Raw genomic sequence first — 18,690 nt, 5'->3', positions numbered from 1 at the left:
TAGATGCTAGTTTTATTCTGAAGCCAGTCAGTGAAGAGAGGCAAAAGCGTGTAGTCTGGGTAAGCTGTTGCATGCCTTGTGAAGACGTGCTTACAACGCACTGGGTGATCATTAAATGGAGAGTGCAGGGATCTGGGGTCTGGTCTCGGTTTGACCTCAACACCCTTATCTACATAATGAGAGTTGAACCAGATGATCTCTAAGAGGTGTTAGTAAAGTGTTGGAAGAGATCCCAATTTGTTTCCGGTCAAACAGATGCCTTGAATTGTATTTAAAACTTGTGTGTCTGTGTTTTCATTGAAGATGAACTATTCAGAACCATTAAAACCTGTTTCAAACTCTAAAGTTCCTCTAAGTGATTTTTTACTTGAAGTCACTCTTCATTTGGCTTTTCAGGATATAAAATCATAACTTTTTCAAGTTTATTCTTAGGAACTAAAATAAGCAATGCATATGTCCTTTCCAGCAGTAATCCTTTGATGAATGTTTTAAAAATTAATCTAAACATTGATTATAAAGTATTTTAACTAGGAAAATCACCTGCTATGTACTTTTTAAAAATAGATTCTAAATAGTTTTAGGTTAAAACAATTGACTAATGATGTTACAGCCTCTGTTTGTGTGCACATGTAAACCTAGATTAGAATACTTTGTTTCTAAAAATAACAGTATTTTTTTTTACAAGTTTGAAGTTGTCAGTTAAGGTTACACACATATTCTTAAGGAAATTTGAAATGGTCTGTAAAAACAAGTGGCTTTGAAATCATAAATACAAAAAAATTTTTATTTCCTTTTGGAAAATGATCCTTAAATGACTTTTCCCCCCAAGAATCGGTGATTTATATTCTAGTAAGCATTTTGGAGTCGAAGCAATTCCACTACTTACTTGTTTTGACTATGAGAAATTTCTTTTCATTTCTCTGGTCTTCAATTTATTTTTGAGCCTAAAAAATAAAGATACTGAACTTGAATGAAATATTCTCAAAGATCCCGTCTCCTCCATGGTATTATGGCTGTTCTTGGGATTCTAAATGCCCTATTCTCAATACAGCTATTCTAGAGCTTAATGGAGAAAAGACAGTGCTTTCATATTAGCTATGTTCTAGTTCTTTTATTAATTAAGAACAAATTTTCCTTTCTTGTTCTGAGTTCACCTGAATGCTCCTAAAATCTAAACACATCAGGAAATAAGAGAGCTTTATTTTTAATAGGTTGCTCTCTTCCTTTATGAGTGAAAGAAGTTTCACAATGTGTATTTAATTTTCCTATACTTTTTAAAAGGCAAATTTCTCTGGGACCATGAAAGAATTTTCTGATATATCCAGACTATATAGAAACCACCATTCCATCTGGCTGAAAAGTAAAGGCTTGGTTAAATTGACTTGGCCCAGTTCCCAGGCCTTTAGCAATATCTGAGAATTAAGTCCATCACCTTCAGAAGCTACAATAACTCTTGGATTCACTGTGGTCCCATTTAGCACATTGCTCTATAATAACATAGTTGTGAATAATATGAGAAAGCTGATTCTCCTTCCAAAGGCACTGAATTTATAATTCAGGATAGAACATCTCTGAGACAGTGTCAGTTTTAAAGTTCTTTCAAGTTGGTTAGTTACTAGCCATTGGGGACATGTTCTTTCTTCCTTTTCAAAAGTTATTTCAGTTGTCAAACTGTTTCATACAAATATGGTACATTTTGTTTTGATACCTTAACACTCACGAATTAGAGGACACATTTTTAGGGGGGATATTCTCTGCTAAGGAGGTCTTTTCATAAAGACCACCACTTACACTCCCCAAGCCACAGTGATTCTGTACGCACAGGAATGCTGCTCATGCATGCCCACCACGGGAAAGGAAGTCCAGCACGGAGGTGAACGGTTGTGGCTAAGGAATTACACCTGTCCCCCTTGTAGTTACAGAAACATTTTGTAATTTAGAATCACAGAATTCTACAAAAGACAACGTCATATTGTAGAAGGTATCCTATAACATCATCTTATCCAAATCTGCCACACCTAATTTTATAAACAGGAAAGAGGGACAATGGGAGGTAACAGGTGTACTTGAAGCCACACAGCCTAGTTGACTTAAATCCCAGACTCTTGCGAATCCTTCAAAGTTCTCATGACACCTCATGTGGAGAACCTGTGGAGAACCTGTGCAGAGTGAAACTATCTAAAACTGCTCCTTGCGCAGAATTTTTGATGAATGGTTTCTATTATGATTTGCCTACATTTTACCTTATATCTAAATTACTTCTTAAAGATTTGTGAACAATCAAAGCTAAAAGTATGAGACCACTGATAACTTCTAGTTTTCTCATTATAGTCCTAATTGATGGTTGCTCCGCTGCTTCCACTAGAAATCAAAACAGTTATTTTGCTAACATTCAAGCAGTTGGAAAATTTTGTCATATCCCAAATTTTGTACTTAAAAGAGATGCTTATTTTTAAAATAGAAGTTTTTTTTTCTATTTCAGGTCATTAAGGAATACTTCTTGAGCTATAGTATTCGGGGCTTGTCCTTTTAAGTCCATTGGCGTGCTTTCAAGTCTCAACAACTAGCTCCTATTCAAAATCAAAATACAAATTGCAGTAACTCTCTAATGCCACAGTAAGTTTAGAGAGATGCAGCATGCCTTCTGTTAGAAAAAAGTCAAATCTGGTGCCAAATTATAAAAAGGCGCAGTTTTGGGGACAGAACGGAAATTGAATACACCGAGGTTGCTACTTGGGAAAATGATCAGTATATAATCTAATATCTTTAATTTTATATACATGAATATAATGTATGTCAACTTTGTACATGAGATACATATAGTATTTAAACATTTTACTCAACAGATAAGAATTTACAATAACAATATAACTGACTAAAGAGCTGTCCACTCAATATACTTAGATCTGTACTTTAACAGGAAAAGAATTGAATAGTTTACAATCATAGAAACACTGACATTTGAAACAAGACTTTATAAAATAATTTATATATATATATATATTTATATATATATATCCTAGCATCTATTGAGAGGAATGATTTTCATTTGTGGCTGTGTGCAATGAATGGCATATTTTAAATTTTTAGGTAATAAAATAATTTAGAAGCAGTCCATGCAGTGGTCAAAGCAAGGGATGGCAGTTCCTTCAAGACGTCCGTCCTCTCTGACATCAGCGGACATCAGACACACACGCGGTACCACTGGGGCACACTCAAACAAGGCTCCTCCAGCAATTAGTTACATAAACTCCAACATACACCCGTTGATATCCTTCCTTCCGAAGTACAAGTATAGGTCACAACTTCTCTTAGCTGGGGGAGCAGTAGTCAGTTTCTACTTAAGGTGACTCTGTCTCTCCTGAAGTTCTACGTGATGCATCTCCATATGAGGTGACTAACAGACCTTTCTGGTTTTCACCACTTTACTCTGATACTTCACAGAGTGCCCTCCATGTCCTGTGACGTAAACATCCAGCAGGTAAGATTTTCCAGGCTGAAGACCTTTAATTGTTTCTGTGGTCACTGCTTTTTGCAGATTCTGACTGTGGAAATATTTACAGAGGACCTTCTCTGATTTCTTCCTGGTATCTGGGCCCAGGCATTGGTTTTGCTCTCTTTTCTTCTGGTCTTCATTGTAATTATCATCCACTTCCTTTTTGTAGATGCAAAACTTGTTCCTTTCCTGGGTGCCTAGCCAAGCCACCGTGACCGAAGAACAGGTGCGGAGCTTGTCGAAAGCTTTGATGCGCCTGTCTTCAGGAAGAGAGGGAAACGACTGTTTACTGGGCCGGGTGGTAGCCAGTATTTTCAGCATAGACGCGCCCTTCTTGTTTCCCTTCAGTCGGATGAGATATTTGGCTTTTGGTTTTCCTCTCAGCTGAAACTGCCGAATGCCTTCCACATTCTGAGACAAAAGGAGCTTCCCATCTCTTCTCACTTGGATTTGGACGGCGTCCAGACAAGAGTGAACGAAGAAGGTGACCTTCTGGTGAGACGGGACAGGGGCAAACCGTAGAAACTTTGCCCCCTTCCTTTTAACGAACACATCGGTGACTTTCCCGTCCTTCAGCTCCACCGTCTTCTGTTTGGCTTCCTCCTTGGTCCTGGCAAAGGTACCCAGGTAAGCTGTGCTCATGTTGCTGTCGCTGTTAGCCACGAAGACGTCGAAGTAGTACTGCGTGTCGGGTTTCAGATCGGAGACGGTGAAGATGTTCTTGTTTCCTATGCAGACCTTCTGAATGTCCGCCTTGGGCCTCGAGTGAGCATGCCGCCCTAATTTGGGGGAAGGCTTCGTCAGGAAGCTGCGCTCTTTAGCTGAGTTCTCCGAAGCAAACCCGAAGTGAGCAAAGTCGAAAGGGCTGAAGTCCAGGCCGGGTTTGGGGGCCATCATGAAAGCGTCGTCCGCACTCAGCTTGGCTTCCACCGCGCAGAGACTTTTAAAGTTGTGCTCTCTGCTGACGACCACACAGTACTGAATGGGCTGCTTCAGCACTGAGGCGGTGGGGCTCGGCTTCCAAGCCAAGGTGACAGTGGTGCGTCCCAGGGACGTGACATCAACTCGCGGGTCGTAAGGCAGTTCAGGGTAGGGCTGGTCAGACTCTGGAGTTGTGGTGGCATAGACTTTGAAATGCGTGTCTTTCTCTGTTGAAAGAAGCTCCAACTGATACAAACCAGACGGAGAACTAGAAGATATGAAATACTCCACGTCGTTGCCTTTGTAGGAGAATAGCTCCGTGCCTTCCTCATTAATGATCTGCTGCTTCTGCTGATCTAGAGGCTCTGGATCACCTAAAAGACACAAAAGAGGCACAGGCTACACGTCAGTACGTATGCACAACCTTAAATGGTGTTTGTAACAATTCAATTTAGTTTTTATCCATTATAAAAAGAATACATGTTCCTGTAGAAAACTGGGAGATACAAGAAGATAAAAAGACTATCCATTAATATATGATCTGGAGACAGTCCTTTATTAATAGTTTGATTTCTTTTTTTTTTTAATAGTTTGATTTCTATCAGGTTTTCTTCTACATGTTTCATGCAATTGATACTATTCCATTTTTCTCTGTAACTTTATAACATTTATTATCATGTATATAGGTACCCAGAGAAACCTCCCTTTTTTCTCATTTATTATTATATAATAGAAATAATACAGTTGGTTAACTTTTGAGCATTATAATAATGCTCTTATATATGTAAGGCTTTCTGATTTTAAATGATTTCTTCAGAGTAGACTCCAATTAGTGGAATTTTTAGGTCAGAGGCTGCAAACCTCTTAGAGACTAATCCCTACTGTCAATCTGCTTACCAAAAAGATTCTACCAGTTTGCACTTGGATGGCTAGCCATTTAACTAATTTCACTTTTATTTGTAGGACCAGACAGTCTCATTAGAGATAGATTATAAACCATCAGTAAGAGGATATAATTTTCAGTGTGTAGAACACTTGCCCAGGAGGAATGAAGGGAAAGCATTGAAACTAAAATGTTTTCTTTATTTTTGTTATCAGATATCACACAGATATCAGTGTGCACATATGTGAGAGGACCCAGAAAATGACTGCATAGCCAGAGCAAGTAGATCTTTCCCAACCAAGCACAGGTTGAGAGTGAGGTATGTAGAATTTCATAGTCCTAAACCATGTGATGAACACAATCGTCACATGACTATTCCTTTTCTGTCTCATCGCTCCCCATATGCTGTTTCAATATTTTCCTAATTACAGTTCCCCCATCACTGTAAATATCCAGCTTGCTAACATCCTGTCACACCATCAATCTCAAGCCTTACTTAAAGCTAGGATGCCTTTGCCCCTTAAGTGGGGGTGAGGGTGGGGGGGAGCCGTGGGCAGCATCAACCCAGGGCCTCAGACAGACTCTACTTATTTCTTTGTATCTCGTTATTTGCTTTCCATCATCTGAATCTTCCTTAAATGCCTAACCGACTCCTCCTTTTGACTTTCTTTTCATCCTGGACTTTCAGGTGGTGCTAAATGCCCTTCTGTTCTCTCTTCCTATCTACCCTTTACTCCCCAGAGATCAGATACTCTCGTCCTGGTTGCATATTAAAATCACCTATAGGGGCTTTTAACACACCAATGTCCAGATCACACACCAAGGCATTTAAATCACAACCTCTGAGGCAGGATCCAGCATCTAAAGCCCCACTGGTGATTCCAAGGTTCAGGCAGGACTGCAAACCACAGCCAGGGAAGCTAATCTGAACCTCTTGCCTTTCCCTGCACCTTCAGTCCCCACACCTGTCTCAGTCTTTTTTTTTTTTTTACCAAATCATGGTCATCTGATGTCATCCCCATTTCCCACATCTCCTTCCTCAATGCCCAACTTCTCCTATGCATCCATGCTGTTCTGTCTTACGAAGAGAAGGCTATATGTCTCATGTCTCATGTCTTTCAGCCATCCATCTATCCAGAGGTCTGGGACCAGATCTGTCGGGGTACTCACCTGAGCCTTCCCCGCTTGCCTCCTCTGGCAGCTCCTGGAGGCTCAGCTTCCACTCTAAGGGTGCATCGCAGGGCGTCACTGTGACGGACAATGGAGTGTTGTCCTCTTCAACCACAAAGAAATACCTGTGTGAGAGTGGACCACTTCAGACAGCTTGTCCTCACACTGAACAACTAAGAGTACTGGAAAAATCACTTGGTTTAATTTGTGTTCATTTAACAGAAAATCAAACTGGCTATCTGACACAAATCATGATACTTTCAGCATTATTTGTGGAAGTCCATAGCCCAAAGTTCTGCAACCAGATTTACCATCAACACGGTATCACATAATTAGATGTTGAACCAAAATGTGTTGATTGCATGTTACTTGGGTTAAGAATAAACAATTAACCCAGTTTGGGGGTGTTATTTAGCCCAGGCCCTGCCAGTGCAATGTAAGTCACAACAAAGGAATTTCCAGGGACATTACCCTACAGGTACTGCATTTTCCATAAATTTAGTGATAAATTTATAAGATATGGAGGGCACTCTAAGGCACTAACTATTCCAAAAGATCATTTTTACAGCTATGCCCTTCTAGAATGGATGTTGATCTCTAGCAAAATAACACTATCATCATGTTTTTACATTGTTGATGTTGTTCTGTTGCTTAGTCGATCAGTCATGTGCGACTCTTTGTGACCCCATGAACTGCAGCATGCCAGGCTCCCCTGTCCTTTACCATCTCCTGGAGTTTGCTCAAATTCATGTCCATTGAGTCAGTGATGCTTTCTAACCACCTCATTCACTGCTGCCCCCAGCTTTTGACTTCAATCTTTCCCAGCATCAAGGTCTTTTGCAATAAGCCAGCTCTTCGCATCAGGTTTTTACATTAGTGACTTTTACTCACAGCTTTACTATTCCATATCTTTTTGGAGAGAGGTATCTAATCACCATTTGAGAAATATTTTTAAAAGGTAAAGATTACTGTGTTAGTCAGTGGAAAGACACGTTTCTCTATCACTAAGATTTTCTGTTAATGTAAATAACCTAGTGATTTTAAAAGTTGGACTTCCCTGGTGACTCAGATGGTAAAGAATCTGCCTGCAGTGCAGGAGACTTGGGTTATAATCTCTGGGTTGGGAAGATTCTCTAGCTAGGGGAATGGCTACTCACTCCATTATTCTTGCCTGGAGAGTCCCATGGACAAGAGAAGTCCCATGTGGGGACTCCAGTCCCTGGGGTCACAAAGAGTTGGACACAACTGAGCGTGTCATAAGAGTTGAGTGATTTTAAAACAACATTTTGAAAGATTAAAGCATTCTGCTCTACACATTCTCCTTAGATTTTTTTAAATGATGGTCTCAAAGGAACTTTTTAGGGAGAATAAAAAAATATTGCCTATGTATAACAATGCTATATCTTCTTCTTCTGAATAATTTAGATGATTACGTTTATCTTTCAAAGCCCATAATCTTGCAAGGGCGGAAACAGTTTCCTCACTGGTTTCACCTCCTAGGAATGGTACCTCCTCAGTATCTCTTCCCTTTGGTTCTCTCCACATGCACCCCAATACCTTCTCCCGCCTGACCCCCACATCCGTTGGCTCTGTCAGCCTCCTTTGTGGCTCCTCTCCCCTCCCTGATCTCTAGCCCGCCAGGTGAGCCAAGGTCCCGTGTCAGAACACTTTTCTACCCATGCTCATGCCCTGTGTGAGCTCACCCAGGCTCACAGCTTTAACCTCTTGTATGTTAATGGTTCCCCAATTTAAACTGTCAGCCTGAATTCTTTTTTTCTCATATAATTGAATTAATGCATTTATGTCTGCTCTGGGTCTTTGTTGCAGTGTGTGGTCTTTGCCTAGTTGCAGCACAGTCTGTTGAGGAGCACAGGCTTCTCACTGAGGTTGAGTCTCCTGTTGCAGGGCATGGCCTTGAGCTTTAGCTCACTCGGGCTTTAGCAGTCGTAGCTCCCAGGCTCTAAAGCGCTGGCTCAGTACTTGTGGCGCACGAGCTTAGCTGTTCCATGGCATGTGGGATCTTCCTGGAGCAGGGATCGAACACCTGTGTCCTGCATTGGCAGGCAGGTTCTTTGCCACTGAGGCACCAAGGAAGCCACAGCCTGAATTCTTAACTAAGTTTTAGAAATAACTATTTTCTTCTGAGTTTCCCTGGTGGCTCAGCTGGTAAAGAATCTGCCTGCAATGCAGGAGACCCAAGTTCTATCCCTGGATCAGGAAGATCCCCTGGAGAAGGAAATAGCAACCTGCTGCAGTATTCTTGCCTGGAGAATTCCATGGACAGAGGAGCCTGGTGGGCTATAGTCCACGGGGTTGCAAAGAATAGGACACAACTTAGCGACCAAACCAAATCTTCTTGCCATTTTTCCTTTCCTAGATAATACTGAAAATTTCAAACTTAGGGTGTCTAATCCAAACTTCTCATTCTCTCCCCCAATCAGCCTCTCTTGTCTCTTCTCAGTAAATGACAACCCTAACCTTCCAGTTACTCAGGACAAACATTTTAGAGTCATTCTTGATGTTTTCTTTCTCTTCCACTCCACATACACTGAGTCAGCAGACATTTCTTGGCTTCATCTTGAAAACATAGCGACTCTATCACTTTGTTCCACTTTCTCTGTTAACATCAGATCGAAGTCATCGTTTTTTCTTTCTTGAGCATTGTAGTAGCCTTCTGAATGGTGTTACTTCTACTTTGAGCTCCTCAGTTTATTTATCTCCTTCCAGAAGGCAATATCCTTATAAGCCTAAATCTGAACACACTTGCTACAAGCCCCCTAAGAGCTTGTTTCATTCAGAGAAAAAGCCACAGAACTTGCCGTGATCTGGGTCCCCAACCAAACCTCTAAACTCGGCTCCTCCATCCATTCCCTTCTTTACTCAGCTCCTTGCTCTCTTTGGAGTATTTATGGCACACTATTGCCTCAGGGCCTCTTACTTGCTGTTCCTCCACCTGAGATGTGTGAGTTGGTCCAAAAAGAAGTCTGAGTGTTGAAGAATTGATGCTTTTGAACTGTGGTGTTGGAGAAGACTCTTGAGAGTCCCTTGGACTAAAAGGAGATCAAAGCAGTCAATTCTAAAGGAAACTAACCTGAATATTCACTGGATGGACCAATGATGAAGATGAAGCTCCAATACTTTGGCCACCTGATGCAAAGAACTGACTCATTGGAAAAGACCCTGATGCTGGGAAAGATTGAGGGCAGGAAGCAATGGGGACAGCAGAGAATGAGATGGTTGGATGACATCACCAACTTGATGGACATGGGTTTGAGCAAACTCTGGGAGATAGTGAGGGACAGGGAAGCCTGGTGTGCTGCAGTCCATGGGGTCACAAAAAGTAGGACTCCACTGAGCAACTGAGTGACCACCACCTGAGATGCTCATCCTCTGGCTGTTGATCTTACTTGATCAGTCACTGCATCACTTCCCTTCTCAAGCACTATCTCACCATAGACCTACTCTGACTCTTTATAGAAGATATTACCTTCCTACTTGTGAAGTTCTCCTACTCTTTTCTTCAAAGCACTTATATCACTACCTGATGTATTACTTATGCATTTGTTTATTTTTTTTAATTTTCCACCTCGCCTGACTAGAATGCATACTATAAGAGGGCAAAGCATTTGGTTCAAAACTTAGGGAACAAAATAATTCTTCATAAATATTTGTTCAGTTAATTAATGAATAGGTTTAGCTTTTTGCTTTCGGAAAAAAAGTGCTTAACTGGTCAGAGAGCCTGAAAATTCCTCAGTGGTGGGATCTCTGCCAATGTCACGGTCATGTCATTATCCCTTTTGCTTTCTGTGCTTGGACCACGTAGGGCTTCTTTTGTTTTCCAGACTCAATCCCATCTTTGAGCCACTGGGATGTTTTCTCTGCCTGAAACACACCCTTTAGTCCTTACTAATATATATGAAAAAGTAAATAATTTTAATTGAAATATAGTTAATGTACATGCCTTTACTCTGTGTCACTTCTTCACTTCACTTTCTCTTACTGGTGTGGCTCAGGTTCTCTCACATACTCTGAGTGTCCTACACTTTTCACTTGGGGCACCTGTTTAATTTGTGTAATGTATAAACATACATTTATATTATTATTTGATTTATCATTTTCCCCACAAAGGCCCATTTAGGGTTCATTTTCCATGTCATTTTATTCCTAGCATTTAGCACAGATTTCTGCATGCAGAAGGTCTTGATAAACCTTTTTAATTAATGAATTACTAAACGAATAAATAGAACAGAAGAATCATAACACCCACCTTATTCTAGCCTGAAGATACCTATGCTTAGAATCTACCTGAAGATACAAAATCTGAATGGAAATATATGTCCCCCCCCACCCCATTCAAAGATGAATTAGGAATTGGAGGGTGGACTTAGGGCTGTAGAAGGACAAATAAAGTGAGGCCCCTATAAAAGTAAAAACAACTTGTTTAGAATAAAGATAGACGATCATCCAGGCAAAATAACTAGATGATTGAATTGTTCACAGTATGGAAATTTTATGTACCTTAAGCATCCATAAAGATGGGGGTCAAATGGTTTAATTTTCAGTTCAGTCAGATTTGGACAGTAGAGTTTTGTTCCTTTGGCCAGGTTGCATAGGTGATATTAAGCACATAAATACAACTGAACCTATCTACATTACAAAGAATTAGGTAAGACAAAATAATTTCTTTAGCATCATGTAATATAAAAGGTATTCAAAATTTTCTGCTTTTGTTTTTGGTTTTTACGTGGGTAGCAGAGCTAACCCGTGCTGAAATCCATGTGCAAGTTCATTTATTATCCTTCTCATTTCAGTCAAGAAAGTAGTTTGTTTCCCAAAGTAAGCAACTGTGTCTTAGTAACTTGAATACAGGCCATAAGCAACCAATAACAAAGAAAACAATGCCTGCATTCCACAAGGTAATCATTATACGTATAAAACTTCAGGGAGTCCCTCTAAGTCAACATTTTCATATGGAAACACTTATGATTTAGGGATAAAAGATAATCTGAATAAACTTCAGCAATTTGACAAACATGTATTGTCTACCAGGCACAGCACACTTGTGGAAGGGAGCTGCGATCAGAGACAATAGGATATGATTTACGAGCTTCAGGTATTCACTGGCTAGTAAGAGAGGCCAAAATGTGATAAATATGCTCCAAATTATAATGCTGGAGTGAGGGATAAACACTCCATGCACCATTTAGACTCTGGAATTTATGTATAAACATAAGAATAATTAATGAATCTGTTTTCTTTTGCTGTTCTTTGCTGCCAAACTTTATCTGGAATTTCATCTTTAGCTGTAATATCAACAATGCCTATGCGTATCTCCTGTCACATGTTTTAGCTCTAGAAATGACTGTGGCTTCAACTCTTTAACTAGTGCAAGTTAACATTACATCCAAATGGAGATATCAAAGTCTCCAATCATTGTTTGTGGAGAAGAAAAGACTGAAAGAATGAACAAATGAAAAGACTGAAAACACGGGAGGAAAGGAGCATGTGTTGTTCTGAAATGTCTTATAATAAAAACTTGTTACTTGGAAGGAAAAAAATGTAATTTTAAGACAGCTCTTAAAACCAAAACTTATTTACTTTTTAAGAGACTGGAAGATCAAGGAAAAACTATTTATTTGATTAAGTGATATGATTACATAATAAAGAATGCTGTCTTTTCAAGAATGCTGCAAAGCAGTGTACAAGTCCATATGGGAAATCAAAGAAATCGTTAAAGAAAAATTTGGATTCACTCAAAAATTTCAAGAGACAAAAGGATATAAAAAGCAAAATGGTTTGGCATGAATTCAGCTGATATTTAAGACTAATTTGAATCATTAGAACTGCCTTCCCTGCCCTCCCCTGTTTTCACAGACTAAATCTCTGTAAATACTAAGACATCAAGTTCCTTCAGTGTAATTATCCTTGCATTTTGTGCCTTTACTTATTCTTATGAATGTCCTTGAAAGAGCCATAATTATTTTATGTATTACTGACAAATCAGTTCCTAATCTATTACCTTCATTAAAATGAATAATTTCACTCAGGTGGTGCTGAAATGATACCCAAACAACAGGTCACATCAGTCACAAGTAAACTTATTATTTACTCTCATTCAGACTGTCCAGATGGCAACATGACTCTGCCACTCAGTGGAAGGAGATACCCACCTTCCATTCTTTGTGTCAATCAAAACTGAAGTGACAAGAGAAAAATGCCCTAATGATCTGCTATACCTCAATCTTTGGAAAATGAATTGTTGATGATGACATAGAGTATTATCCTTTAGAATACCAAGGCGCCCCAAATTAAAAGGAGAAATTGTTTTTGAAATATGATAAAGAGGAGTTTGGGCACTGCAAAATAAGTATCTTTAAATATATGTAGTTTATGTGATACATATATATTTGTATGATCTATATGTAATTTTTAAAGGTCAAAATATTTAGAAGCATGATATGAACTCAATTTGTTGATGTTGGTATGAAGATAAATGAGCAGTCACTTCTCATCACTGGTTTGATGCTTTCAAAACCCTATCATATTGATCAAAGAAATATCCTTATAAGACAGTGTAAACCCTTGAAGAATCACATGTATTAAATAATTTCATTTATCCTCCAGAGTCATACTTAGAAATTTCCTACCACCCAGAAGAAAAGAAAATCTGCTCTCTCCCCCCAAAAGATCACAGTCAGTGAGAATCAAAGAGCTACCTGGTGACTAGAAGTGGTACTACCATTTTTTTTTCCTTCAGTTCAGTTCAGTTGCTCAGTCGTGTCCGACTCTTTGCGACCCCATGAATTGCAGCACGCCAGGCCTCCCTGTCCATCACCAACTCCCGGAATTCACTCAGACTCACATCCATCGAGTCGGTGATGCCATCCAGCCATCTCATCCTCTGTCGTCCCCTTCTCCTCCTGCCCCCAATCCCTCCCAGCATCAGTCTTTTCCAATGAGTCAACTCTTCGCATGAGGTGGCTTTTTTTCTTACTTAGAGAAAAATACACAACGCTATTCAGACACTGGGCTTCCCTGGTGCCTCAGATGGTAAAGAATCTGCCTGCAACACAGGATAACCAGGTTCAATCCCTGGATCAGGAAGATTCCCTGGAGAAGGAAATAGCAACCCACTCCAGGATTCTTGCCTGGAGAATTCCATGGACAGAGGAGCCTGTCGGGCTATAGTCCATGGGGTCACACAGACTCAGACACGACTGAGCGACCAACACTTTCACTTTCATTCAGAGATTGATTGCAAATCATCTAAACTAAGTAAGTCTAAACGTTTACTTTCTTTCTTAGAGACACCCTTTCTGAGTTTATTGATAAAGGAAGTACTGCAGGGAGAATACCTTTTAGGTGTGTCTCTAAAGAGATAACTGCTAATTTCAGCTCCATCTGGAATTACTGACGAATCATGAAAAAATGCCTTGTCTCGAATTTGCATCTGAAAGAGTTCCTCATCTCGAGTAGGCAACTTCTGGGTCCTTGAGCTGAGTGGTAACAGCAGCCACAGCATACACCAGTGGAGAGGCACCATCCTGGGGCGACAAAAATAATTGCTTATGTTAATTCTATAGGCAAAACACTTGGGCAGTTTGCAAACTTTCTGATGGTTAACACTATTTTGGTTTCCACAGAAAGAACTGTATTATGTACTTTGGATACATACACATGAGCTTGAGGGCAACTTTGCTGGTTTGTTTTTCAAAGCATTTCATCGAGTTGATGATGAATTCACCAGAATTTCAGATACTAAACAGATTTTGAAACACAAGAACTCTTGGTGCATTAACTTCATTGGGTATTGAGACAGAAAATCTCCCCTTCAGTATGGCAGAAGTGGTCACTATAGATATCTCCATACAACTGCCTCAAAGCTTGAAATTTGACACAAATCACAGAGACCCATTGAGAGCCAGAAAATTACCACTGCATGGTTATTTTTATTCTTCCTTAAAATTTGACTAAGGATCCTACATATATAGAAATATTCTTAGTCCGCAAATCGAATTTTCATAAATCAGAGATTTTAAGACATTGTAAGTTTAATTTTCTTATAGGTGAAACAATTTGTCCAAAATCACAAGGGGAGCTATTTGCCAGTGTCTAGTATTACAGATTTACCAGACTCTTAAACACAACATTTATATATAAACCTTCATCATATTAAAAAGCAAGCTTGGATTCCCACTTCAAATCAAGAAAGACCATTGGAAAGTTCTATAGTTAGGTCATCTGCCTTAATCTCTGGCAGAGTTATGTATTTACCATCCCAGTCTAGTGTTTTCATTGAGTTACATTTTGGCATTAATCACTGACTTTCCATTAAAAAACATAAACAGTCATGGATCACCCTCTAGGGCCCCTTGCTGGAGGGATGTTTTCAAGGACACCATCTTCTGCATGTTCTTCTGCATGCATCTTCTGCATCTTCTCCCAACAGGAAGCTTCAGGTAGGTGAGTTTCTTTTCACATCAAGTGCTTATGAAAGGCTTTGCTTCCTTTGAGGATTTGGTGCCAGTTTTCCTCAGGAAAAAACCTCTGAAAGGAGTTGTTTTCCCTTATCTCTTTGACAACATACATCAGCGAATTCAAGCATTAGGGAAATATATTATTTTTACATTGAAGTACTTTAAATAGTGCGAGAGTCAAATGCAAATATTTACGATAATTTGAGATGATTTGAATGCCAGTTTTGTTTCTAAAAGGCCATTGCTATAGCTATGAGGTCACTTCTACTTAAACCATCACTTGACTTTAATTTTATCTTTCATTGCTGTAGCTATGAGGTCACTTCTACTTAAACCATCACTTGATTTTAATTTTATCCTTCTTTGAGGGCTACCAAAAATATATTCATACAACTGAACATATTTTTTGAGGAGAATATGCTTTTCTTTTTTTTAAATGAGAGTTTGAGAAGTAATTTTTCCCAGTGAGCTTGCTTGCTCAGAAACTTCATGTAACTTGCTTTTTCAAAAGTCGTTATCTATCATTGCTCTGTAATTTTCCATATAAAATATCTGCAGTATTTAAGAGTTATTGTGTGCAAAATACACAGGCATCCCTGGTGGCTCAGAGGTAAAGAATCCACCTGCAATGCAGAAGATGTGGGTTTGATCCCTGGGTCGGGGAGATCCCCTGGAGAAGGAAATGGCAAACCACTGCAATGTTCTTGCCTGGAAAATCCTATGGATAGAGGAGCCTCGCAGGCTGCAGTTCATAGGGTCACAAAGAGTTGGTCAGATATGACTGAGCATACCCACCTGCATATGCAAAACATGGTGCTAAGTCCATTAACTGCACTATTGCATTTAATCTTTACAGTAACCTTATAAGTATGTACTAGTCTTGTATAAGAATAAACCTCCTTTAACATAAGCAGAGAAAGGATGTAAACCCAGGAGAATCTGACTGCAAAGCCCAAACATTTATCCTCTATAATCTCTCTCAAGAAAGCAATAGAGGTTCTTATTTCCCATCCTTATTTCTCAATTGTATTGAGATTGAATGAAAATTCAATGTCACTAAATGACTGAACGTTAAGAAAGTTGGCTTTTTAGTTTCAGCTCCTAATTAGAAATGTAATCTTAGGCAATTCACTTCACATTCTGGACCTCGATTTTATGAATGGTTTGGATGGAAGGTTTTTCTAAAATCTGAAAATGAACAATGACTGAGCACTAAAATCCTCTTCCCAAATAGCTAGCAGATTCCCTGGTGGTTCGGACGGTAAAGAGTCTGCCTGTAATGTGGGAGACCTGGGTTCGATCCCCGGGTCAGGAAGATCCCCTGGGGAAGGAAATGGCAACCCACTCCAGTATTCTTGCCTGGAGAATCCCATGGATGGAGGAGCCTGGCCAACTACAGTCCATGGGTCACAAAGAGTCAGACACAACTGAGTGACCTCACTTTCACTTTCGGAATAAAACTAGCCCTCTTTAAGTTTCATTAAATAATCTGTTCCTCAGATACCCAGCTGACTGTCAAGGAGGGGAGCTCCCAAGTGTGGCTGGGGGTGTTAACGGGAGCTCATGTGACTTACTTAGACAAATGTTATATCTATGAAAGATGGCTTGGCAGATCAAAATCAAAACTCAGTGAACCTATTCCAAATAAGTAGGGACATGGTGGAGAAAACTGAATGGAATCTCCACTCATGACACCTAATCCCTCCCCTTCCAATGCCCTTTGTTCTGTAGCTAACAAATGTAAAATCCAAATGGGATTTGATACGCTGCTCCTGTAAAAGAGGTGGCAAAGATAAAGAACCTGATAAAGAACCTGCCTGCCAATGCAGAAGACATAAGAGACATGGGTTTGATCCCTGGGTCAGCAAGATCCCCTGGAGGAGGGCCTGGCACCCCACTCCAGTATTCTTGCCTGGAGAATCCCAGGGACAGAGTAGCCTGGCAGGCTACAGTCCACAGGGTCACAAAGAGTTGGACACGACTGAAGTAATTTAGCACACACCCTGTAAAGAAATACTCATTATTTCAACATATATTCAGTTTACTTTTCAGTGGCATCTCTGAAACTGTAGCAGAGGAGTCCAGATAACAAGATACATCTCTTTAGAAATGGTTAGAGTTTGACTTCCATGCCTGGGAAGCACTTGTGTGTGAGATACTCAGGTGTATTTGCCCTAGAACCACTCAAGGGCAGCCTTCTCTCATTAGCCCTGTATTTGCCCTGAAAGCTGTCAACAGCACACAACTGAGCAGGACAAGCTGCCCAATGCCCCAGGATATCTGGGATATTTAGGTCAGCCTCAGGGTTAGATGGCTAGCTAGTTATGACTGGTGGGAATTTTTCCAGCATCCTCAGCTGCCCATGGGAGGAACTTTCTCTTATTAAATCAGCTAATTGTAAGAGATGAATTTTAAATTAATAAGAACAATTTTAATAAATTTTGCTGTGTATGTGATTCATGCCAGGCACTCTTCTAAGTGCTTTATATCTATTATATAATGTTAGCAACAGCCCTATGGTATAGGCAATATTTTTATCTCTCCTCAAAAATAACCAAATTGAGGCTTGGACGAGTATGATCACATAGTGATTACAACACAATATGAGGAATGTAAAGTCTCAGAAGTGACTTTAAGGTAAATATGATTATTGTACATTCCTCAGCATCAGCTACTTAGCGATGTAATGCTAGGTAAAGTGAACAACTTCAGATGATAGGCTTATGCAGAGTAAGTGTTAAAGATAGTTCTCCATGGGACTCTGTACTTGTCTGTGCATAGGTGGGAAGCAGAAGAATTGACTGCTTTCGTTCCAGATTACCATCTTTTCAAGGATGTTTGTGTAATTCATAGCCTTGAAGATAACGCTTCTGGAGCCAAGAGCAGGTGTGATTATTACCCATTATGAAAACCCGAGTTCCCTTAGCTCAGGGCTGCTCTCTTGTAATAATCTCCACTGTATGTACTGGTGCCACAGGTGCCCTTTGAATCATCCTGTGAGATTCGGGGGTCAGGGAGCGAGTGGCAGAAAATGATGCTGCTGTGGATCTGTGGCTCCTGCTCTTACTCTGAGTAATAAAGTCCTTTGTCACTGACCCAGGAGTCTCATGCCATCTAACATCCATGAAAATATGGCAGGCTAACTTGCTAGCTCGCAAGGAGGGTAAAATCTCAAACACTTTCCAGGTCTTGACCCCAAGCTTTTACTTGTTAAGTTACTTTACTGGCTTGTTGACTTTACTGGCTCAGGTAGACATTTGTATTTAGATAATCGCCCACAGAGAATAGACTAAACTTTATCTTTTGCTTTCTTTATACAAATATCATATTTCCACAGCTTAAATTTTATCAGGCCACACTTTCTGTTTCTGAAACAGTTTTAACCATTCTAATTGGTACATCAGTTATGGGAAAAACAGACACTTTTCAGAAAAGTGTTTAAAATTAGTATGCTTCCTTTTATTTTTATTGTACTTACAGGAGAAGATGGGTGTTAACTGAACTTATCATTTCACAAGGTATGTAAATCAAACCATCGCGCTGTATGCCTTAAACTTACACAGTGATGTATGTCAATCATTCTTCAACAAAACTGGAAAAAAGTTAGAATGATTCATCCAGACACTGGAATTTATATCTATAGGATTATTGTTTTCAGAATGTTACTAATAGCATTTATCTACTGCTGGGGGAAAAAACATACTCAGTTATTAGGGAAACCTAATAATTTGTTCAATTTGATC

General features: G+C 39.7%; 1 protein-coding gene across 1 annotated transcript; it reads right to left on the bottom strand.

Annotated features, from left to right (window-relative positions):
* Positions 1-2,726: 2,726 nt before the first annotated feature.
* Positions 2,727-14,013, bottom strand: NDNF (neuron derived neurotrophic factor). The gene is made up of 3 exons (NM_001205858.2): positions 13,826-14,013; positions 6,471-6,595; positions 2,727-4,791 (listed from the first exon to the last, which is right to left on the bottom strand). Exons 1-3 carry the CDS (start codon positions 14,011-14,013, stop codon positions 3,398-3,400), a joined length of 1,707 nt encoding a protein of 568 aa, NP_001192787.1. The 3' UTR covers positions 2,727-3,397.
* Between the last annotated feature and the right edge of the window lie 4,677 nt (positions 14,014-18,690).

The sequence above is a fragment of the Bos taurus genome, chromosome 6, assembly GCF_002263795.3.
Source record: "Bos taurus isolate L1 Dominette 01449 registration number 42190680 breed Hereford chromosome 6, ARS-UCD2.0, whole genome shotgun sequence".
Lineage (NCBI taxonomy): Eukaryota > Metazoa > Chordata > Mammalia > Artiodactyla > Bovidae > Bos > Bos taurus.
This window is presented reverse-complemented; position numbering and strand designations above follow the sequence as displayed.